General features: G+C 37.4%; 1 protein-coding gene across 2 annotated transcripts in view; it reads left to right on the top strand.

Annotated features, from left to right (window-relative positions):
* Farsb (phenylalanyl-tRNA synthetase subunit beta) overlaps positions 1–22,771 on the top strand; it is an 80,091-nt gene extending 57,320 nt beyond the window's left edge. For both annotated transcript variants that reach the window (XM_005330537.4, XM_078018083.1), the window contains 2 exons: positions 1,950–2,105; positions 22,471–22,771. In XM_005330537.4, coding sequence (XP_005330594.1) covers positions 1,950–2,105; positions 22,471–22,622 — 308 coding nt within the window. In that variant the 3' untranslated portion in view covers positions 22,623–22,771. The remainder of the gene's footprint in view (positions 1–1,949; positions 2,106–22,470) is intronic.
* The last annotated feature ends 2,054 nt before the right edge of the window (positions 22,772–24,825 follow it).

The following is a 24,825-nucleotide window of genomic DNA, read 5'->3' as shown; positions in this document are numbered from 1 at the left end:
TATGCTAAAATGAGGCCGCATTCTCTTTTCAGTCTGTGCTCCCAGATAGACATTATTTTGTAGACATTAGTTGGTTCTCCTTCCTAATATGAAAAACAAAATGGAACCAACATTTATTTAGTGTTTGTGTCAAAGCAGTTATCTCTAGAATTTATTACAAGGCTATAAGTCTATATACCTATTATTAAGTTAATGATACTGTTGTCTTTGAATCTTCCTTTATATGCTGTGCACTTTCTAAAAAAATTACCACCATGTGATCTAAAACAGTTCCATCACCCTGAAAATCCACATGCTGTTTAGTATTAGTTTCATTTTTCCCCACACCTATTGCAGACCACCACTGTTTTCCATTGCCATAGTTTTGCCTTTTCCAGAATGTCATATGAGTGGAATGACTCATACTGTCAGAAACTTTTTGAGACTGGCTGCTTTCATTCATTACAATGCCTTTGAGAGCAATCCAAGTTGTCAAGTCCACCAACAGTTTGTTTCATTTTATTGCTGAGTAATCTCGATTGTATGGATATACCAGTTTGTTTAATCCGGTTATACATCAGGGTTCATTTGGATTGTTGTAATTCCTTTTTAAAATGTCAAGTTATGTTTGTAATTCTTTTTTAAAACATCAAGTTATGTTTGTTTTCATTTTTAAGTATAATATATTACAAATCATAGAAAATTGAGAAATAGGTAAAAACAATTATCACTGCCCACATATAACCTGTTATTTAGGTATATTTCTTTTTAGTCTTTTCCCCCTCCTCCTGTGCATGGAGTTTTGAATTATGGCCATATTTACATAGTTTTGATTCTATTCTTTATGCATGTTAAAAAATTATTATTGTGATAATACTTTTGAATTCTGCTTTTTTCATGTTTTAATTGTGAAGAATGTGTGTGTGTGTGTGTGTGTGTGTGTGTGTGTGTGTGTGTAGTTTCAAAAGGATTGTAAAACAAACACTACTATAATCATCACCCAAATTAAGAAATGAATACTGCCAGTGTCCTAAGCTTCTTGTATGCCACCTCCCTTCTTAGTACCTTGGCTTTACCTGGGGCATTTGTCAACCTAACTTTGGTAGTCATTTTCTCACTTTGCTTCATATGTTCTTAAAACAATATTATTTACTTTTGAACTTTATGACTGCCTTTTTTTTTTTTTCTTATTTACTCTGGCTCTGTTATGATAAACTCTCATAAAGCTGCTTTCTATCAGCCACCATAATATTTTTTTGTTTTTCGGTACAAGAGGATTGAACTCAGAGGCACTTGAGCACTGAGCCACATCCTCAGTCCTGTTTTGTGTTTTATTTAGAGACGGGGTCTCACTGAGTTGCTTCGGGTCTTGCTCTTACTGAGGCTGGCTCTGAACTTGCAATTCTCCTGTCTCAGCATCTGTAATCCTCCTGGCTTAACCTCCTGAGCCGCTGGGATTACAGGCATGCGCCACTGTGCCCTGCTAGCCACCATAGTATTCTGATGAGTAACCATACTGTATTTATATAGTTACTTCCCTATTTAGGTTGTTTCTGATTTTCACTATTGAAAATAATGATCCAGTAAATGTCTTTCTACATGAAGCCTTTATTTTGTTTGTATTTAAGATTATTTCCTGTAGGTAGTATCATGAATAAAGAGTATGAGTTTTAAGGCTCTGCTAAAGTGTTGTGCAAAGAAGTTTTGTGCTTTATATTGTAATAAAACCTTACTGGACTCGCATTGAGGGTTCTTCTCCCCTCCTCCCCATTAAATACCTTTGGAAATTCAATGATTGAAAAGGACTTGCATTCCTGAGGTCCGATGCTTCTTTTTATGTCACATAATAGGTTTTCTTTTCTGTGTGTGTGTGTGTGTGTGTGTGTGTGTGTGTGTGTGTGTGTTGAGTCAGTTTCTTTAGTAATGGTTAATGTGTCCTTGTGACCAGTTTTTTTTTTTTTTTTTTCCAGATGTAGGGGCAAAAAACTACAGGCATCTCTGTGCTGTTTATTACAACAAGAATCCTGGGTTTGAGATAATCCATGGGCTGCTGGACAGAATTATGCAGCTGCTCGATGTACCTCCTACCAAAGATAAGGGAGGCTACATGATAAAAGCGTCAGAAGGTAAGGTGGGCTTGCTGAATCCAGAGTTAGTGATAATGTATTAAAGAAGCTAAATAAGTTCTATTTTTCTTTTCTTCTTTTTTTTTTTATTTTTTTATTTAGAGGGTATGGGAAGGGTTATTTGTACTGGGTTGAAGTTTGGTTGGAAGATATTTTTGAATTTTGCTTATATTTATTTTTCTTAGTCCTCAGAGATTTTTGTTTTAATGTTTGTTTTCTTTTCCATTTTAAAATTTCTTTAAAAATTACCATGAAATGTATGGATCTTTTTAAAGATGAGTAGGATTCTCTCTTTTTTCAATAAAATTGAAATATTTAATAGCATAGAAATAATGCAAGAAAGACATGTTATGCTCATAGAATTCTAGTGTTAGAATGTGAACAACACTGAATTTATCTCCAGTGCCACAAAACAAAATAAACAAAACAAAAAAACTAAAGTCAGAAATCTTCAGAAAATAGAAGCTGTAGCATTCAGCATTTGGAGAATCCAGTGTTCATATAGTCCAATATCCTGTTTTTCTAAGAAGGGAACTAAGGTGAGGCAAGTGAAGTGCGTTGAACTGGGTCCCCCGTGTAGAACCAGGACTCACCTCCCATGTTCTTCCCGTAAGGCCTCGCTGTCAGCCATTTTGTACTCACTCACCTGCTTACTCCTCTTGAATTCTGCCCTAAGATCTGGTGGTCCAGGCTAATGGTAACCTGTAAATAGATGTGAAATATTTCTTTTCCTTGTATAGAAAATCTTTCTCAGAAATCTTATTTAACAAACAGGTTAACTGAAATTAAAAATCAGTTCCCAAAAGCAGATTGTGCCACTTAAGTGAGGTCCAGTTATTTGGAAAGTTGCAAAGAGCTGAACTGGCAGATTCAAACATACTTTGGTATTGGTATGATGCTTTTTATAATTTTTATATAAATCATTATCTTTATATTGTGAGTCTCCTGTATAAGTTCCTTAGACATTCATTTCTCAAAAGAATCTGAGGTCCCAGTTAAGAAGATAAGCATAATAATAACAATAAATTTTAATTAAAAAAAAAAAAGACAAGGATGGATAGGACCTGGGCCCTGCTTGGAGGAACTTGCAGAGGAAAAGGCTGCTGTATCTCATCTCTTAAACCAAGCTGCAAAGATATGTACCTCAAGGTTCAAAGAGGAAGAGAGTGCAGCTTCTTGAAGCTACCAGAAAATTTTATTAGTGAGTTTCTGGAAGTAAGGTGGATCTTTGAAGGAATAGATGGACCCAGGGAAACAGGCAACCCCTGTGAGCAAAGCTAAAGGTGGGAAACAGGCTGGTTCGGAGAGCAGCAAGCTGCAGTTTGTTTTCAAGGGAAAACTTGATTAAAAAATCTTTTGGAGCTGAGGATATAGCTCAGTGATAGAAGACTTGTCTTGCCTCTGAAAAGCCCCGAGTTCAATCCCCAGTAATGCAGAACAAAAACAAAAATTAGAAACCTTTAGAAGGTAGAAGCTATAGAATTTAGCTTTTGGAAAATGTCATGATACATGCCACTTGGAACTTTTTATGATACAGTTAATGTGCTGATCTCCCTTTAAAAATTGGATTTTTATAATTCTAAATTTGTGGTATAATTTGAATTCTGTCTAAATTAGCACTGAAACAGAATATGATGCTTGGAACTTAATTTCACTAATATACCATTATCTGCTGCTTTGGTTCAAAATGTATTTTTTAAATTAGTAAATATATACATAAACGATGACTTCTTCTGATGTGGTTATAGCTCTTTTGTTTTTGTGGTGCAGGAACTGAACATAAGTCCTCACCAAAGGCAGGCAGACACTCCATCACTTAGCTACATCCCCAGGCTGGTTGTAGCTCTTTAGGTTCGCTTTTGTTAGGCCAAGTTGTTACTTTGGTTTTTAATTATGAGAATTTATGGATTCATACTTATGTTTCTTCTATGAATCTTCATTGGTTCTCATTATAATGAAATTTCATAATGTTTAAAAAAAATTTTACATCTATGAAATATCTAAGATTTTTTAATTTGGGCAGCTTTGGTATCACTTCTTTATACATGTGGGTGGCCTGGATAAGTGGTATTCAATATTTCTAACTTGCTTTCCCTGAAAAGGGGTAGGATGTTTACTTTCACTGCCCATCACCATCATTGGCCACATCAGTTGCCCTGGATTCATGGGCATATGCTAGTTCTGGGTGCTTTTTTCTCAGGATGCTTTCTTTAAGAACCATCAAGCCAAAGAGAATTAAGGTCATTATAAATAATGATTCCTCATTTTTCATAGGGATTTCTAAGTCTGTTTTGATTATCTAAAGACAAATATGATTACTCTTTTTTTCTTTTTATGGTCAAAGAAATCAAGGCCTAAAGAAATGCTTGTCAAAATAAGTCAGTGGTAAAGCTGGTATTAGTTCTTTGTCTAATATATATGCATACATACATACCACAACTAAGAAACAAAAATTTGTTTCCATACTCCTAAGTAAATCATTAAACACAGGAATTGGTTGTAGGGGCTTGTTTAGCTACATCATTTCCTCAGGCCTCCTGTTTTTACATGTAGCTTTTTCTGCTAACAAAAGGTCTTCAGAGTATCAAAAAGTAGAGTAGAAACAAATTAAGAACTACTGTTCATGCCATTCTTGATTATTGAGCTGTATTCTATTACTCTGGCATATGGTTTACTTTTTAATAATTAAAAATCCCTAGTGGCTTTGCAATTATAATTGAGCTAAGCCTGTACACCAGAGATTCCTGCTAATGTCAGTTACACTGACAGTTATACCTAATTTTTTTCTGTCCTTTGTAATGTATGCTTCCAAGCTTCCCTTTGTGCTGCTTTGTTTGATGGTAGAGATAAGTGGAATAGAACTTAATTCCCTTTGAGAAACTTGGCCCTGTCCTTTGTAAGAGAAATCTGGAAATTCATTTGATTGATCATCACATCAATTCCAAGGAGTTGTGTTGACATTGAATTGTAACCCTGCTTATTATGCAGCCAGCAGCCCTCTGCAGCATGTGGAATATCTGCAGAAGCACTTAGAAAGCCTGTGACTGTCATCAGACTGAAAAGCCTGATTGCTTAATCTTACGTATTTTTCATTTGCTGAGCACCTTTGCAATTTAAGACCCTAAAGTGAGCTAGAATATCAAGCTGATATGATGATGGAATAAGGTCAATGTTGAGTTAAAAAAAAAAAAAAAAGAGCAACCTTTAACTAGTTAGCAGACTACAGAGAATTTTAAAGGTTTCAAAAGGGTTCAACTCAAGAATGTTTTAGTGGCATTTGATCAGATTATTATAGCATATGTATATGCTTTTTTCCAGGCTTTTTCCTCTGTTTTTGTGGTTTGTTGCAAACTAAATTATGTATGTTTAGATGCATTTATCCTTTTCAAAAACCACTTCTGGGCAAGAAAAATTCTCAACATTTTTGAGTTTAGAACAATTCTGTGGTTGCTGGGCAGATCAGTGGCAAAAATTATTTCTTGTAGAATGTAGCGGGCTTTGCTTGTGATTGGCTGCATTGACTTGAGAGAGCCCCCTCACCCACCATTAGCTTGCTACCTATTTCAGTTTTGATTGTTTACAGTTCTACAGAAAACTTCAATTTAACTTGAGACAGGGTCCCAGATGGACAGACAAAAGTCTTAGAACTTTAGTTTTGACAATTTTAGTTTTCATGCTGCTCATAATTCATTTTATGAAGTGAAAAATAGCTTTGTAAGTAATATGCACATTTAATCCTACACCATATGTACATACTGTGGCTATTTAGGAACCTTCTGTTACATCACACCTAATGATTGGCTTGACCTGTAGGTCATGACCTTATTTGCCTTTCAGGACACCTGTGAAAGATTTCTGATGCTAAAAAAAAAAAAAACATGGGTGAAATTGTGATATTTCCCTGGTCGTCAGTCACACTGGTTCTCATGTAATAGGAGCTTAGATGAGAAAATATCTGTTGAACAATTTGTTGAAGTAAAGGTATTCAGATTATGTTTTGATTTACACAAAATTTTCTGGGCTGTAATAAAGGAGGAACTGTATAGCATGTCTGAATTTAGTTACTATCAACAAAGGTGTTGTTCTGACAAGGCATCAGGTTAAAAAAAGAAGTTTGGAAGCTTTTAAACTTCTAACCTTATTACCCTGTGTAAAAATAGTTTTTACTCCTCTGACTGTCTACTTTATTGTGTTTGAGGCAAGTTTTTCTAGTACTACCATTTTCATTGGCTTTCTTGCAAGAATAAAAGACTCAAAGCAGTATTAAATGAACAAGGGGTAACTGCTGCACAGCGGGATCAGTAGTGTCCTAGGGGCCGCAGGGTTTTTATAGCAGCTCAGCACTAATCACAGATTCCCTGGCCCTGTCGTGGTTTTGAGCTTGTTTATTGTGTTTGTTACCTTCAAATATGCATGAGGTAAGTTCTTCCTCTCTGGTTCACTTAGTTCCTATTTTTGGTGTGTTTTGGTGTTTACCTGACATATGGCAGTACTCATAACAAATTGGAGTGCTGGACACCAAGTGGACTGGAGATGACTTGGTCAGCTCAGTATTCCCTCTGATAGGTAATTATTTTAATATAGCGTTTTTCAGATTTTTTACATGTTCTCTCCCCTAAGGACCTTTTCAAACCTTTTATTTTTTTTAATTGCCCCTCCATGAAATTTTAATATACAGGTAACACTATCTACTATGGGTTGTATATATAGTGCTGTTTATATAAGAAAAATAAATGCAAAGCTTAACGTTTTTTCATTGGTGTAGGGTTAACAATGACTAAGCAAAAATTTTAATCTAAAAATTAATATAAAAGTTTTAAGATTACTTATTCATTCATGTAAATTGTATGAAATTACATACACCAATTAGCAGTTTATGAAATACGTAATGAAATAATCAAAAGTTTTAAAAATCATTCAAAACTTATTTTTTTTTTTTTTTTAAAGAGAGAGTGATAGAGGGAGGGAGAGAGAGAGAGAGAGAATTTTTTTAATATTTATTTTTTAGTTATTGGCGGATACAACATCGTTGTTTGTATGTGGTGCTGAGGATCGAACCCGGGCCGCACGCACGCCAGATGAGCGCGCTATCGCTTGAGCCACATCCCCAGCCCCTCAAAACTTATTTTTTCAACAAAATAATGAAAAAAATTTAATTGGTCAAAATTTTTCCTGAATTTAACTTTTAACTTTCTGTGGTATGAGAAAATAACTTACAAGTAGTTTATGGTAATCAGATATTGTCAACATTTTTTATATTTAGCACTTGACAATTAATGATGTGTTCAATAACTTCATGAGTTAAATGATAAACTATTTTTAGGTAACTCTCAAAACCTAAGCCACTTACTAAAGCTCTCGGGAGCATACATACACAATATCTCTAAGACAGCCAGTGGCCCCAAAGATACCTTTCAAGGTGACTTTTGAGATATTTGTTTTGAGGCAGGGTCTCACTAAGCTGCCCCCAACTGCCCTTGGAATTCATGAGCTCAGGTGATTCTTGCCCCCCAGCCTTCTGAGCATCTGGAGACACAAGTGTGTACCACCACACCTGGCTTGTGGCTGGGCAGTCGCTGGAATTCCATCACAGCTGTTCATTGCTGAGGTTTACAGCATTGTTACTACGTTTGCCTTGTCTTCTGTGTCAGTGCTGCTCATGTGGTATCCAGGAGAGCAGCCACAGGGGTGGAATGCTAAGAAGTGTGTGATTATTGCCACATTTGGCTCAGCTTTGGAGGCGCCAATCATCATAATGTGTAAGATTTGTTCGTACCCACTTCTCCAAAACCACGTTTAACTTTTGTTGAGAATATATACACTTTGGGCTTATTTAAATTCAACTATGTGTACTGGGTGACAAAAGATATTTTATTTACCACATTGTACTCCCTTTCTTTTCCCTGCCATTAAACTAGACCTTGGCCTCCACTATTCTAGAGAACAGAATGCCATAGCCTTAACACAAAGAGATATAAAATAAGGTTCTTTTTAGCTTGTAATCTTTCAGTGGTTCATGTCCTGAAAGCTTAAAGTATTTTTAGGGTGGTTTTGACTACTTAGTTTTTATTTTATACATATAAGACAGTTTTATTTTTAGGTAGCAGCAATTTTACACTTGGGTCAAAATTTAGCAGCACCTCGGGCTGGGGATGTGGCTCAAGCGGTAGCGCGCTCGCTTGGCATGCGTGCAGCCCAGGTTCGATCCTCAGCACCACATACAAACAACGATGTTGTGTCCACCGAGAACTGGAAAATAAATATTAAAAAATTCATTCTCTCTCTCTCTCTCTCTCTCTTTAAAAAAAAATTAGCAGCACCTGATTTTGACACATTTGTTATATTTTGGCAGCATGTTAGTTAAAAACCATTATCCCATGAATTCCTATAGAATGTTGTGTTTTGGTAAACTAAATGTCAGCCTTCTAAGTAGCATGTGTAGCTTTACTCCATAAGGACTAATGGGATAGATGGATGGATAGGTGAAAAATAAATACAAATATTCATAAAAAATAAATAAAACCTCCATAGGTTTGATCAATGTAGAGTAGCCTGCTGAACATATGGCCATTCAGAGTAAAGGTTTAAGCCAATGCTGTTGCTCAGTGTGTGGGGAGGTTGTTGTTCTAAAGCCTCTTCTCAGGACTGAGCTTGGAAATGTGTCATGGTACACACACACAAACACACATACACACACGCATACATACACACACACGGGCATCCCTCAATGTCTGAGAGGGATTGGTTCCAGGATCTACTCCCACTCTTATATAAAATGGCATTTGTAGTATTTGAATATAGGTTGCTTACAATGTCTAATACAGTGCTGTGAAAATAGTTGATATATTGTATTATTTGGGGAATAATGACAGCAAAAATTTTGTATGTGTTTAATACAGATAAAACATTTAAAATATATTTTCTGTCTGTAGTTGGTTGAATCTGTGAATGTAGAACCCGTGGATGGAGAGGGTCAACTGTATATATTTTTGAAGACCATAAGTTCACAACATTACCTCCAACATAAACTTAACGCTGCCAGTTTTTCCCTGATCCACATTTGTACCTCTCTTCTCCAATAGTGGGAGACTTGGCTTCCATTATCTTAGCCTGTTGACTCCTTAATCCATGCCCCTGGGTAACTAAACTCTTTTTCATTACTGTCTTCTCCCTTACACATCTGCCCTACTTTTCTTTGTGAGATGCTGGCTGCCCCTGCAGGGCTGTTCTTGGACACTTTTGGATGCCCTCTACTCTCTCTTGGACTCTGACAACTCATGCTGGCTTTCTATTCCTGATCTGAGACGCATACACTCCTATTCTCTCACTCCCAGTTGGAGATTTCTGTCTTCTTCATCACCTGTGGGGCTGAATTGTTCTGGAAGAGGAGGGTGAAAGTCTTTTTTAATTTCAGTTCTTACAAAGTCTTTGGTAGTGAGGGTCTTATTAAAATGAAGGGAGAAAATAGTTGTATGTAGTGGGACTTTCTTAGAAGGGGTGGTAATGTAGAAAATGTGTTTCTTATATAGTTTTTCTGCCTCAGACCTAGAAACAGTCATATTTTAAAATGGCCCTTATTTCTCTTAGAAATCAAATTTAGATCATGATCTGAGGGTTAAGATTGCACATTGCACTGATCTAGAGGTTGTTCTGTGTGCATACATTTTAGTATGCAGAGCTGCACAAAGGCTCCCCCCTCCCAAGGAAAAGCACTGTATTCACATTGTCATTTTCCATTTATATTCAGGATTTAAGAATTTTACATAATATATTTGACTTCTAGCTCTTTTTCTTTACATTGAAAATCTTGGTTCCTAACACATTTATATGATTACTTATTTCCTTGCACTATTATTATAGTTTTAAAATAAAAATACTGATACTGTTACTAACATAAAGATTACTGAAAATAGTGTAAAATTTATTTTCAGTTCTTTTTGAATTTAGGATATTATCTACAAAATAAGGTACATTTAGAGCATTCTGGCTTCTTACCTTTTCCTCCCTGCCTCTACAGGTTATGATTTTTATTAATTTTCAGTGTATCATTTTGTAGTGTTTCCTTTTGTTTTTTCAATATAAGCGTAGTTGTGTGATCACATTCTTCACTTATGGACAGAGGGGCTGGACGTGGCACTGTTCTGAAGTTTGCTTCTATCTGCTTGTCAGGCTGTGGTGGGGAGCATCCTACAGACAGCAGCAAGTGGAGGTCCACCTCGTTCCCTTGTCTTCTGCTCTATTGCTGTCTTCTCATGGTTTATTCAACTAATTGCCTGTTGATGAATATTGGGTGTTTCCACTCTTTTGCTGCTACAAATGGAGCTACCATGAGTAGCTTTGTGCTTATGCTGTTTGGAATTTTTGACAGTGTATCTTTGGGACAGATTCCTAGAAGTATGGGATCATTAGGGCAGATTCCTAGAAGTTTGGAATCACTGGGACAAAGGGAAAATTCATATTTTTGCCTGGTAGTGCCAAACACCTCTCCTTGTTTGAATGTTTTGCAAACTTAGCAGCAGCAGATGAGAAGACCTGTTTCTCTGCTTTGTTGTTAGAGTCACTAAATTTTTTATTTTCTCCCAATTTTCAGGTAGGAAATAGTATCTCACAAGTTTTCATTAAATTTCCTTTCTTAGAAGCAAGTGTAAAGGTACTTCATGTTTATCAGAAATTTTTATTTCCTTTTCTTGGAATCTCTTGTCTTGCTTATATTTTCCCTTTGGGTTCATTGGTCTTTTTTATTTTTAGAGACATGACATATATCCAGCTAATTTTTTGGTCAGTTTGTAAACTTATTTTTTTTACTTCATTTTTTTGCCATGCAGATTTTATTAAATTATATTGTCAAATTTATTAATCTTTTTCCTTATTGATGTTGAATTTTGAGTCATTTTTAGGAAAGTTTTTCCTGCTCTGAGATTAGTGGGGTTTTTTTTCTTAAATGTTTCATTTTCTTACCTCTTATCTATTTGTAATTTGTCCTGATTACAGTATGAATAGTAGGTCCAATTTTATCTTTTCCCATATGCTTTGTAGATTTTTTTAATGCATGTTGCTTTTTTTTTCTGGTTTATTTTTTTTTATTGGTTGTTCACAACATTACAAAGCTCTTGACATATCATATTTCATACGCTAGATTGAAGTGAATTATGAACTCCCAATTTTACCCCAAATGCAGATTGCAGAATCACGTTGGTTACACATCCACAATTTTACATAATGCCCCATTAGTAATTGTTGTATTCTGCTACCTTTCCTATCCCCTACTATCCCCCCTCCCCTTCCTTCACATCTTCTCTCTCTACCCCATCTACTGTAATTCATTTCTCTCCTTGTTAATTTTCCCATCCCCCTCACAACCTCTTATATGTAATTTTGTATAGCAATGAGGGTCTCCCTTCATTTTCATGCAATTTCCCTTTTCTCTCCCTTTCCCTCCCATCTCATGTCTCTGTTTAATAATGCATGTTGCTTTTGAATCAGAGTCTGAGTTTTTGCTAATGGTACTGATTAACTTCCTAAACTCACCTTATTTTATATTAAGTTCTTCTTGAAGCCATGAAGGAATGGAGGAAATCTAAAATCCCGTGATCTTTGATATATTTAAAAGGTAAAGCCCTTCAGTCAAATTGAACAGGTCCTTAAGGAAATGTGACCATTTGAAACTCAGTGAGATTTGGAATAAAAATATGATTCATATCAGAGTGAAATTCACAGATCCTCAGAGTTATAAAAGTACACCTTCATGGTCTCCTTAATCATGCTTTTGGTCCATTTACATTAATTTTTTCCCAGCATTACATTTATCTGTAAGTAAAATGAGACCTCAATTTTGAAAATTAAATGGTTGTTAACTTGTGATTTCTGGGTCTTAAATTATCATATATGCAGTGTATATACCATGTATAAGATTTTGGAGAGGTTCTGAAAGGGTGCATGTTATACTTTGGGGGTGTAAAAAAACATTTAGCTGATACTCTGTTACTTGGAATATTTATAAAACTTTAAAAATACATTACGTATCAAAGTGGCAGCTTATCTTCAGAGCCCCTGTCTGGTTCTTAAGATCTGACTTAAACCAGGGCTAGAAAGAGTGTCAGGGTCCATCTCCTTTTCAGACCACTTTGCAAAGTGACCACATTTCTCATCCAATTTGTTGAGAATGATTTTTTTTTTCTTCTCATTTTCTTTTGGTCTTCTTTGTCTCTGTCATTTATTCCCATAGAATCATGAAGTCATTCCCCTGGATCTCAACACCTTTTTCACAGCCTCTGTTTTGTTTGTTCCCTTCTTGCTTAATTAATGAAGGTCTGGTTTGGTTTAGTGATTCCTGCTACTTATAAGCTAATAGCTCATTTTTAGTTCAGAATTTTATCTAGGAAATTAGAAGGTTGTTAAAAATATTTTTTTGATATTTTATGGTATTTCTTTTTAATGAGCTAGATTCTAGAAGCCTTTAATAACTAATGCTTACTCTGATTTTTTAATAATATATTGATATGTAATCTACTTTGCTTAAAAATTAAAATATTAAAATGTATGTATGTGGACTTTTGGGGTGGTGAGTCTGCAGAAAATTAAACATTCATTAGGTGTCTGTCTTCTCCAGAGTTGCTTATATATACAGCATGTTTCTTCTCTTCTCCCCATATATTCTTTTTTGGAGAGACTCCTTTCTTTCTCTCTCTCTCTCTCTCTCTCTCTCTCTCTCTCTCTCTCTCTCTCTCTCTCTCTCTCTCTCTCTCTGTTTTCTTTCTAGTTTAAACACATTTAATCCCAGCAGCTAGGGAGACTGAGGCAGGAGGATCAGCCTCAGCAATTTAGGAAGGCCCTAAGTAATTCAGTGAGACCCAAATTAAAATGAATAAATAAATAAAAAGGACTGAGGATGTAGCTCAGTGGTAAAGCACCTAAGTTTAATCCCCAATACCAAGAAGAAAAAAAAAAAAAGACTTCATGGAGGTCCCAGTTCTGATTTTGATGAATTATTTTTGCACTGATGTTGAATATCTGTGGGTGGCCTGACTTGATCTGTTTGAGAAGTGAATACTGTTGTTCATTAGGTGCTCAGGTGACTTGAGCAGCCTCTCACCCCTCTCAGAAATATTTCTGAGCACCTGCCAGCCCATGTGGGCTGTGGGTAAGGAATGGATCTTTCTGCCCAGGGGTATTTAGGCCAGTTGTGGGGTTGGCAGCTTGACTTTGGATCCCCTGGTTGTCTTCTCTTGTGACTTCCTGTGACTTGATTGAATTTTCTTACACTCCTCCCTCCCTGGGACCCTAAATTTTCTCCTTCTGTGTCACTGTACTTTGGTGTTCACTTTCCAGAAGAAAAGGGTTTCTAGTCACACTTCTTTATCCTTAAAGGCTCCTGGTTGGTCTGAATTGCATTCTCTAAACAAAAATTCTTCTTGGGATTATGTCCCAAGGTTGTTTTGAGTCATTTTCTCCCCTCATGGGATTTTTTTGAAAGTAGTAGTTGGTACTCTGTGGGAGAAAGCTTTTTATCTACATTGTACAAGATGAGATCAGTACAGTCTGTGGTTTATCACTCCTACCACAGCTAGAAGTCTATTGCTTAACATTTTGATAAATAATGAGTGGCACAGTGGTTCATTTTGGTTTTGTCTTTTTGTGTAGCACTACTTGTGGAAAAGGGAAGTAATCCAAGGAAGAGCAAAAAGTAGCTTATGAATATAGAAACTTTACTTGAGTTGTGAATAATTGAAAACAACTCTAAGATAAAATATTTAAAGAGTAATTTGGCAAACTGTGATATATAAATATAATGAAAAGTCTTTAAATATGTAAATATAAGTTGAAAAAGCAGATCCCAAGGTGTCATAGATACTAGTTGTAATGATAGGAAAGAATACACTGTCAAACCTAGAACATACGCTAGTCAGCTGTTGCTAAGTCAGCTGTTTCTGCAAATCCTCTTTCGTTTTAACCATGTGATGGAGGACGTGATTTCTTCATGCAGTTTCTTCAGCTGTAAAATGGAAATGAATATCTGTCTGTGTGGACCATTGAGTTGTTGGGAGAGGCAAAGACAGGAATTTTGGAACTGGTAAATCACTCCTCAGAGGAAACTTAGTAATGTTGAGTTTGACCTTAGAAAAGCAGCATTGGGCAGAAGAATTGTAAACTGAATTCAAGAAGACTTGGATTCTTAACTGTCCTGTAACCTGGCTGTGTATTTTTCTTTAACCTGGTTTGTCTTTGTTTTCTCCTTTGTCAAAAAAGGGAATGGACAGTATTGCCTACAAGGTCCTTTCTACTTGTGCTGCAGAAGTTTAAATTCAGAAGCAGATTTTGTCACAGGTTCTAACATGTCCACTCTTTTTCTTTGCTTTTTTGTTTATTTACTTTTGGTACTGGGGATTGAACTCAGGGATGCTTTACCACTGAGCTACATCCCCAGTCCTTTTTTTATTATTATTATTATTTTATTTTGAGACAGCATCTTGCTAAGTTGCCCAGACTGGCCTCTCAAGCTTGTGATCCTTCTGCCTCAGCCTCCCAAGTCCCTGGGATTATAGGCATGTACTCCCACACGCAGCTTTCTGCCCTTCTAGATAGTGTCACCTTGGTGTTTATTTGTATGCAAAAATAATTCTAGCCTTGTTTTAGAAATCCAGAATTTATTCACTAAGGCTACTGTTTTATGGGAGTCTTTAAATGTATTTCTGGGCCTACAGGTGGCATACGCCTGCCTGTAATCCCAACGACTCTGGAGGCTGAGACAGGAGGATCACGAGATCAAAGTCAGCCTCAGCAAAAGTGAGACACTTAGCAACTCAGTGAGACACTGTCCCTAAATAAAATATAAAATAGGGCTGGGGATGTGGCTCAATGGTTGAGTGCCTCTGAGTTCAATCCCCCACCACCACCACCAATGTAGTTGTACAAGACTACTAGAAGACTGTAGTATTGTTAGTATTATGTTATATTAGTAATATTGTAGCACATACCTGGGGATGTCCTAAGTTTAGAGGTAAGGACCTATCAGTCTTTTTTTACCCCCTCTCTTAAGTTGTGTTTATTTATTTAATTTTAGGCCAGAAGAAGTTTGCAAACATCAAATAGACAGCTTGACCAAAAGCTTAAAAGCATTATGTTATAGGCCTTCTGTGCCTGGAGGCCACAGGAGGGGGGCTGGTTCAGTGGCCCTCCTTCACCTTTAGCCTGCTCTCCTGCCTATACTATTGCTTGCCTTGGGCAAGACTTCTAATCTCCGGGTGCTTCACTTTTCCCATCTGTAACTTGCCTGTTCCATGAAGGATTTGGCCAGGGCTGCCCTGGGACTGCTTCACTGCTTTTACTGGTGATGGAAGATGAATAGAAACAGGCTACCATGTTTTTATAATTGCATTACTGTTCAATTCTTTTTCTCTTACATGCCTTACTTGTCAACTGAATCTAATTCTAAACTAAAATATAATTGCATGTTTGAAGTTATGTTTGCTACAAGTTAGTCAAAGGTTTCCATTGAATTTACTAATTGTGAAATTATGGACACAATCTCATGATCAGCATTTCCATTCTTTCCTAATTAGCCCTACTACATTCTTTTTTTATTAATATTTTTTGTAGTTGTAGATGGATACAGTGCCTTTATTTTATTTATTTATGTTTATGTGGTGCTGAGTATCAAACCCAGGGCCTCACACGTGCCAGGCAAGTGCTCTACCACTGAGCTACAACCCCAGGCCCCCTACTACAGTTTTATTACCATTATTATTTCACTTTAATTATGGAGGAATTAGTACATTGTTAAATTTGATTTGAGAAACAGTACCCTTAAAATTTTTTGTCAGGTCATAGACCTATTTGTTGGCTTGGGAAAGCAGGATAGCTTGTACCTTTTATATTTGAAGTTGTTATTCTAAATATCTTGTGCATACTTAAGAAACAGAAAATGAGAGGCAGAAAATGAGTGTCAGGCAAATGTAAGAGTTTTCAAAAACTGACAGTTTGAGAGGAATTTTTAACCTAGAGTTAAGTCCTTTGGTTTTACACAAGTTAATTTGATTCTGATTTAAAATTGCAAGTAGAAGATCAGGCATGGTGACACATGCCTGAAATTGCAGCTTTTGGGGAGGCTAAGCCAGGAGAATCGCAGGTTCAGGACCAGCCCGAGCACTTACTGATGAGACCTGTCTAAAACAAAAAAGGCTGCGAATGGAGCTCAGTGATAAAACAACCCTAGGTTCAGTCCCCACTGCCGTGAACAAATAATGAATGAATGAATAGTAGATAAATAATAGTTTTCCTTTAAGCTTTTTGCATCATTCCTGACCTCTTTCAGGTTTTTTATATATATATATATATATATATATATATATATATATTTTAGTTGTAGTTGGACATAATATCTCTACTTCGTTTATTTATTTTTATGTGGGTGCTGAGGATCGAACCCAGGGCCCGCACGTTCAAGGCAAGTGCTCTACTGCTGAGCCACAACCTCAGTCCCCCTCCTTCAGGTTTTGAAATATGACTGTTTATGTGTATGTGGCACACACTAGTATAAAATTGGACTTTAAAATTAGATCTATGTTTCCCTAGCATTTTCTTTTTAATCATTTAGTGTTTGCCCTGGTAGTTAACTAAAGAAATTTTAGAAAGTGATAACATTGGGCTGGAGATGTGGCTCACTGGTAGAGTTCCTTTCTAATATGCACAACAAGCAAAATGAGCAAACAAAAATGATGAATTTCTGGGCTGGGGTTATAGCTCAGTGGTAGAGTGCTTACTTAGCATGTGTAAGGCACTGGGTTCGATTCTCAGGACCACTTATAAATAAAGGACCGTTGACAACTAAAAAAATATTTTTTTAAAAAATGATAAATTTCTCTACACTAAAACTGGGAAATTTTGGAATTCTAATTCTAAATTCTTACTTAGTTTTAAGGAGATTGTAGTGACTTATAAAAGGTTGTTCTTTGTTGATGACAAAGGTAGTTAGGTGCTTTGCTAATTGCTTTTTAAAGAATAAGGTCCCCTAGCCTCATTTGTAATGGGTTTCACCAGGCACCCTCTTGGTAGAATGCTGCTGTAACAAGGGTTTCCTCTGAGTTCCCTGCTATGGGGTTAAATAGGCGCTAGTTCTTCTCTCTCATCCAGTTGCCTTCACTTTAAGAGTTAACGATGTCTGCAGGTGTGTTGGGATTAGCACTGGAAAGTTGTGTAAGGGGTTTTCTTTCTTTTGATCTTCAGAAGGGGATGAAAGATGGCCATTAAACTCAAAGGATTAGGTCCCCTTTCTTCACAGACTTTAGGTACCATAAATATTTCACTTCAAATGCAAAGTGAGAATTGTATACATCTGGGGGAACATGGGTGTTTTATATTACCAGTTGGAAATTATTTAGTCTCCACTTACAAATTAAATGGTCTTTACAGAGACATTTCTCCTGAGTGTACTGGGATCTGAAAAAATGTTTTGTGTTTATATCTCAGTGGTGATCTTATGGCTCCTCGTATTCCTAAGCCTTTTTCTTTCTTTTTTTTAAGTTAATGTCTTGCCTACCTTGTACCCTTTCCCTCCTTGTGTTCTCCCCTTCTTTCTGTAATTCCACTGGTTCTCAAAAATCTGCTGGTTCTAAAATTTTGAGAACAACTACCCATAAGAATTATGGCATGCTCCCATGTGGATATGTGCAGTTTTTAAGCCCTATACATTATTTAGAAAAGGAAGGTGAGGCTGAGAGTTAGACAGTTTACAGTCTCTGAAAACTGGTGAGAAAGTAGGAGAAAGCCCTGCATAGGAAGGCATAGCTTCAGCTTTCAGCTCTCTTCTGCTCCTTGCCCTGTCACCCACTTTATTGGTTTCACTCCAGAATGGAATACGGGTTTTTTTGTTTGTTTGTTTGTTTGTCTTTGTGGGGAGGGAAGGTAGGTGCCAACTCTAGACAGTTCAGCCTATTAAATGATTATTCCTTTCTTCATCATATTACATTAATCAGTCATTTAGATCAGACTTAAACTACATTCATTAAAATACATTCAGGTGGCCCAGTGACTTACCATATCTATATAATTCTGTATTTTCTACTTCATTCCTGAATTGGGGACTTGACATCTGGGGAAAGCTCACAAAGACTGTTTTTGTTATTAGCTGTGACAAATGATTTATGGACATTCCTTTTCCAGTATTTCCTGTCCTCTTTTTTATTTTGTTCTTTTTCTTTCAGAAAATTTGGGTGGTAAAGTACCAGATTGCAGGCAGTCGGTCATATGAGAATTTGAACCTCAAAACATGTACTGGTGATCCAAAGACAGGGAAGAGTTAAGTTATATGAATAGATGATTTTTAGAGATGGGCCAAGTGAAGTGCCAGATCAGTGGGTTGTCATAGCCAGTAGGACTTGAATTAAGGAGTAGGGACCTAGTGCCGGGTAACTTCCTCCATGCTTCCAGATGAGAAGTGCGCCCCATTACCACCTTAAGCTTCTACTTCTGACGCTCATAAAATTAAAGGAATGGCTCGATGTGTAAAGCTTATCCCAACTTTAGACCTGTACTATTACTCTAAAAAAAAAAAAGATGAGGCAAAAAGAAACTGTGAAAGGTGTTTGGCAACGAGCAGGAGAGGTGCTCACAGACTCTTTGATGGTCAATTAGCCAGAAAATGTGCTAAAGACTGGGTGCTGTGCTGGATTATGGGTCCAGGAATGACCCTGAGGTCCTGAGTGGCCCTGCCGTTAGAGCAGAGAGGATTACAGACCTTGAAAAGATGCCACAAAGGCTTTAATTAAGGGGCTTGCTCACACCCCACTAAGTTTGGGAAATTAAACTTATTTGTGCTTAACTGATTTTGGGGGGTGGGGGTCAAGGCTTCCACATGTATTTCAACAGGAGCACAATTTCCCCCAGTTCTATTTTGTGCTGGAAGCCATTTTTCCATGGTGGCTATCAGCAAGCTGAGAGTTTAATCAGCACAGGGACCTGGGTGCAGGGGTAGGCTGGAGAGGCCTTTTGCCTGGGTGGGGTGCTTAGGACATAGGTGGGACACTGTACTGTTTGTTTATATATTTTGATATACCAGGAAGTCACAATCTCTATTTGGACTTAAATACACAAATAAAAGAAAACTAATTAATGTATTCTTCAGAATTTGAATTTTAGAGTTCCTCTTCACGAGACAATATGATTCTCTTTAAATTGGCAACTATGTATCTCTAGACACAGGATGTGCTCTTTCCAAAAATGTTTTTGTTTGTCAGTGAGATAAAAGTAGCCTTTGGAAGTTGGCTACCATCCAGGTCTGAGTTTTCCTAAGTCTGGACCCATATTTAGTTCCATTCTGATATAACTGCTTTTATTTCTGGACAGACTGCTGTTTAAGATGCATCAGTCCTACCTAGCACATGATGACCACGTTGATCCACCTAAGTTAACTGCCCTCCTTCTGTTAGCATGGAGACTTTCTCACCTTTGAACTTTCAAGACTGATTAATATTTAGTGGGGTGTTTCCCCTTTGTTAGTGAAGTAATTCTGCCTGTAAATTAGAAAACCAAAATTAAAAACCATAATGGTTTTGAAAACGCTAAGAAATGCTTATGTTTTAGTAATTTAAAATTTTTTTTTCAGCATTTCTAATTCACCTATAACGTCAGTCAAGTAGCACATCTTTTAGGATCTGTCTGTTGCCCTTGATAACTTGAATCCTTTTGTATGCTGCTCAGTTTGTATAGATCTAGGACAACCCCAGCCTTGCTCTAATTGAGGCAAAATGCAGAAATGCTAAGTATTTGTATCATAATCTGACCTTGTAGAATTGAAAAAAGGACAAGAGAAGTTAAAGTTGTCCTCACAGCTTTAAGTGTGCAGTTTTCAGCAGAGTGAAGTTCATACAGAAATCCCAGTGTTGGGTTTAATGTTTACATTTTAAGTGGGTGGGGGAGACTGTTTATTGAGAGAAAGGACAGCAGCCCCTTTAATGCCTCTCCACTGGGATTCAGTGAAGACCTTCTGGATGCCCTTAGGACTCAGATGGGTTCATGTGCTATGGTGAAAACTTTTCTCTTTTCATTTTGGTACTGAGGATTGAACCCAGGGGCTCTTAACCACTGAGTCACATCCCCCCAGGCGTTTTTAGTTTTTATTTTGAGACAGGGTCTTGGTAGGTTGTTTAAGGCCTCACTAAGTTGTGAGTGGCTGGCTTTGAACTTGCAATCTCCTGCATCAGCCACCCCAGTTGCCGGGATTGCAGGTGTGTGCCACCATGCCCAGCTCTAGGGTGAAAACTTATGGCATTTGCCATTTAGAATACTGTCATACTTGGCGATATCTTAAGGCATCATGCAAATTTTATTTCTCTTTGCTTGTCTTTAGAAAAAGAGAAAATTGTATTTGGTGACATAAATATTTTGTTTGACCATATACCTGCCTACTTAATGAGCTTAAGCAAAGTTTGATCCAGCTGTCTCTAGAGAGAGAGAATGCAACCTGGCAACTAAAGAAGGTATCCGAATTTTGCTAGAAAGTGCTGATCCAAAGGTTATATGAAGTAAAAATTCTGAGTTCTTATCTCTCAGGCTTTGTTTTGCTAACATTTGCCAGAATGAGCACATCTGGCTTAGATTCGAAAATAGTTTGGTTTTATGCTTCAGTAAAAATGAATCCAATCAAATTGAAATTGAAGATAGACAAAAGGAAAGATTCTGGTACAGCGAGGTTATCAGGGAAGGTCTTCGATATTTCCTTTCTGAGGGGCCTTTTAACCTAGGCCAGTGTCTTTCTCAGAGGGTGTGTGTGTTCAGCTCTGTTGTGTGAAGGGGTGCTGGGTGACGGGAGAAGGGAGCCCCAACAATCTCTGAGGTTTATGGTTTTATCAGCTTGGGTTTGTCAGTCATAATGCTGACCATTGACACTTTATACAAACTCCTTGATTTATCATTTGAAAATCTCTTTTGCTTTCTGGTTGGGGAGATAATCATTAGATTTTCATTTTAATAGAATTAAAATATACCATCTTTATCAGACTAAGCAATAATTCGTGTCTCACCAGGACTTTGTATTATCCTTCCAGTTTGGTTTCTGAATTATTTCATTTGATTCCCTTCTTCACCCCTTTTCCTTAGTGTGGATTAAGTACTTAAATGCAATTCACTGGAACTCTCAATTTGACCATGAAACAGAATTGTTTAGGTTGGCAGACATGAGAAAGAGACCACCTTACATTTTGTCCAGATTCTTAGGGTTAAGGACAATTAAAAATATTTTTCAGGTCTTTCCCAGAAATATAAAAAACATCTTTCAATACTGACTGAAAAATGTGTACAATTCTGTGCATCTGTGGTATTAACTTGACAGTAGCAGATTTTTCCCTCCCTTCCAACCCTATTTTGTAGTTCCTAATTATGCTGACCTTGAAGCCATTAGGAGACTCAGCAGCTTGCTCTTCCATAAATAATGCACTCACTCTGAGTGGCAGGCCGGAGGCTTGTGGCCCAGCTCCACTGGGTATTTATAGTTCATGCCAGTAAACGTGGTTTGAATCAGCCAGGAGCTATGGGCCTGACCCTTTTCAAGTGGGTGGCTAGAGAAATGAGTCAGCATTATCTTAAACTTCAGTAGAGTCCAGGGCATGAATACGCTCCTGTGGCACTGGTAATTTAGCCACTAGTGAATGGGCCTATACGTTTGGTTTGTAGCCAGTTAAATCTTGAGAACCGTTACTGATTGGCGAACTGTGTCAGTGCATTGGCTCCCAGATGAAGAGAGAACTTTCTGCCAGGCTTAAAGTAAAGCAGGGATCTGCTTGGACTTGTTGGGTCTGGCCTTTGCTCTGGTTTTGCAGAAGATGCTCCAGAACTGCTTAGGAAGCTCTTTTCAGACGGGAACATGGGTCGCCTTCTGGCAACGCAGCCTGTAATTAGCCAGTGCGGTTCCCTGTAGCTTGTGAGGTCACTGCAGCTTGGGTTTCTCCATGTAATCAGGTAGAAAGGAGTGATGTCACTGGAGTGATCCATTGTGGACGTGGTGTCAGCTCTTCCACAGCTCCTTCCTCCCACTCAGCATCCTATCTGCATTTCATTTTCCCCTTTGTCCTTTGAAGGACAGTTCCAGGTACCCAGGCTCTCCTGACTGTGCCCTCAGCCTCCTTTCATACTTCCTGCTCGGACCCCTGTGAGGAACACACAGGGCCCTTATTTTCCTATTCATCCCTAACTTTTCTTCATAGGAGTTCCTGATGTGATAGCTTCTTGTTAACACTAGAGGGTATGAGGACTGCTTTCTTAGCCTTGTGCTTTAAAGAATAGTTATTTTTAAAGTTGACTTGTGGGCTTTTAGTGTTAAATGTCTATTGACATTTTGCCAGAAGAAACATTGATTTTTTTCTCTGTTTTTCAGGCCCTGCTTTCTTCCCTGGACGATGTGCCGAGATCTTTGCCAGGGGTCAAAGCATTGGGAAGCTCGGAGTCCTTCATCCTGATGTTATCACCAAATTTGAGCTGACCATGCCCTGCTCCTCCCTGGAAATCAATATTGAGCCTTTTTTGTGAGGATGGATCTCTGTTGTACAGTTCTGTCCCCTAGTGTCCCTTTCTCCTCCTCCGGTGTCCTCTCCTACTCCACAGGGAGCATCCATTTGTGTTTTAATGTTTAATAAAGTAAAAAGCTCCGCCTGCCTCCCTGGGCAGCTTGCATTGGGCTGGTGTGTGCAGTGTGGAATGTGTCTGTGTGCTTTCTTGGATGAGCACCAGAGGAGTGCACTGGGGTGCAGGTCCGTCTGGAAGCAGAAGAGCTACTCAGACAGCAGGTTTCTCCTTGTCACCCATAGCTCCTGCATAACAGGATCCCACTTTTTTTTTACCCCTTATGGGTGAAACAGGATAATTAGAACACACATCTCACAAATGTGAGATAGTAAGAGTTTCAGCTTTTATTTTCTTCATTTGGCATGTGTTTTCCATTGGGAACAACAAAATAACAAGATTTTTAGAAAACTTCTAAGAGTCAACTACAGTCGAGCAATTATCATTTTTGAAGTCTTTTTAAAGTGAAAGAAAAACCTGAAACACAAATATTTAAAACTCGAGAACATGAAGGCGTTTTTCTACTCTGTTATAACTTGAGTACATGCACCATAGATCTGTTCTGCTTACAAGAGTTAAAATGGGTAAGTGTTGATCCAGTGCAATGTGAACATTAGGACAATGAAAAACTAATTTTTGCATTAAGCCTTATGTTATGTAATAAGTCAGTTATAAAATTATGGTTTTAAATACTTAATTGAGCTACTAGTTTCTGCTTATTTTATAGGGAAGTATAATTACAGCCCTCTGAAGCTAAACCTCTGCCAGTTCTCCTTGTCGTACATCTTATTTTCCTTTCCTGCTTTAATCTAGAATCCAGCTCAAGTACTAAGTGCTATCTCTTGAAAACAGAATCTGGATCTAATGTTTGGTAGAATTTCCCAATGACTATTGAGATGATAGAAGCTTGGGGGTGTAGCTCAGTGGTAGTCAGTGTTTGACTAGCATGTGTGAGGCCCTGGGTTCAATAACCAGCACTGAAAAAAAAAAAAAGAAGAAGAAGAAGAGGAAAAGAGACATGATAATAAAACGTAAAAGTTTGGGTAGTAGTAAAAATAACTGAAAAGATATTGGAACAAGAATTATGTTTATGGAGCTTCTGCTCAGCCTACTAAGAAAAACCCTCACCATATTACAGGGAATATGCTTCGCCTCAGTAGGGAGCATTGTTTAACATGGTAAAATTTTGCATGTAAGACTTCCACCTTAACTTCCCAGTTCTGTTGTGAGTAAACCTTTATTTACATTGTAAAAATGAAGTGAGATACAAGTCAGAGGGCTTGTATCCAGCATACATAAAGAATTTTTACAACTTATTTATCAAGCAATCCTGTTTTTAAAAAATGAATAAAAGAATAGAAAAAAACATTTCCTAAAAGAAATATGAATCTGTGCAAAGACACACAACAACATTAGTCATTGGAAAAATGCAAATGAAAACCACATTAATAAAATACTGCATACCCATCAAAAATGTCTAGATTTTAAAAGACTGATCAGATGTTAGACAAGTGGAATTATCATGCACTGCTGTTGAGAGTATAAAATGATAAAACCATGTAAGAAAATAGTTGGCAGTTTCTTAAAATGTGAAACACCTACTACCCAGCCATTACTTCTAGGTTTACCCATAAGGCCATCCACACAACAATTTTTGTGCAGATGTTTAATGTTATAGTAGTTTAAATTGCAGTATATTCATTCTGTGGAATACATCTCAGCAATACACAGGAACTACTGGTGCTCAAAACAACACAAATGAATCTCAAAGCATTATGTCAAGTGAAAGAAGCCAGATGCAGAAAACTATGTACAGGTAATTCCATTTATATGAAATTCTAGAAAAGTCAAAAGCAAACTAGTTAGTAGGATCTCCAAGTGGAATTGACTGTGAAGAGTTTAGAGGACACTTTGGGTAATGAAGATTTATCCAGCCCCCTAGATAATTTTTGAATGGTCAGAAACTACTTGTATTGATTATTCAGCATGAAAAGGGAAAGATCAACTCCATGCATTTTATAGATGTCTCTGCCCTCTAAAGCAGGAAACTGAGAAGGAAAACCGAATTGGCCACATTAGAAGAGGCAAACTTAGCTTATGAGTGGAGGCTCCACCGCCAGACCATCTTAAACTTGTCCTGGATAAAGCATTTGAATTGGAGCCAAGGTAG

Source organism: Ictidomys tridecemlineatus, chromosome 7, assembly GCF_052094955.1.
Source record: "Ictidomys tridecemlineatus isolate mIctTri1 chromosome 7, mIctTri1.hap1, whole genome shotgun sequence".
Lineage (NCBI taxonomy): Eukaryota > Metazoa > Chordata > Mammalia > Rodentia > Sciuridae > Ictidomys > Ictidomys tridecemlineatus.
The sequence above is the reverse complement of the archived record's forward strand: the minus strand, read 5'-3'. Positions and strand labels throughout refer to the sequence as shown.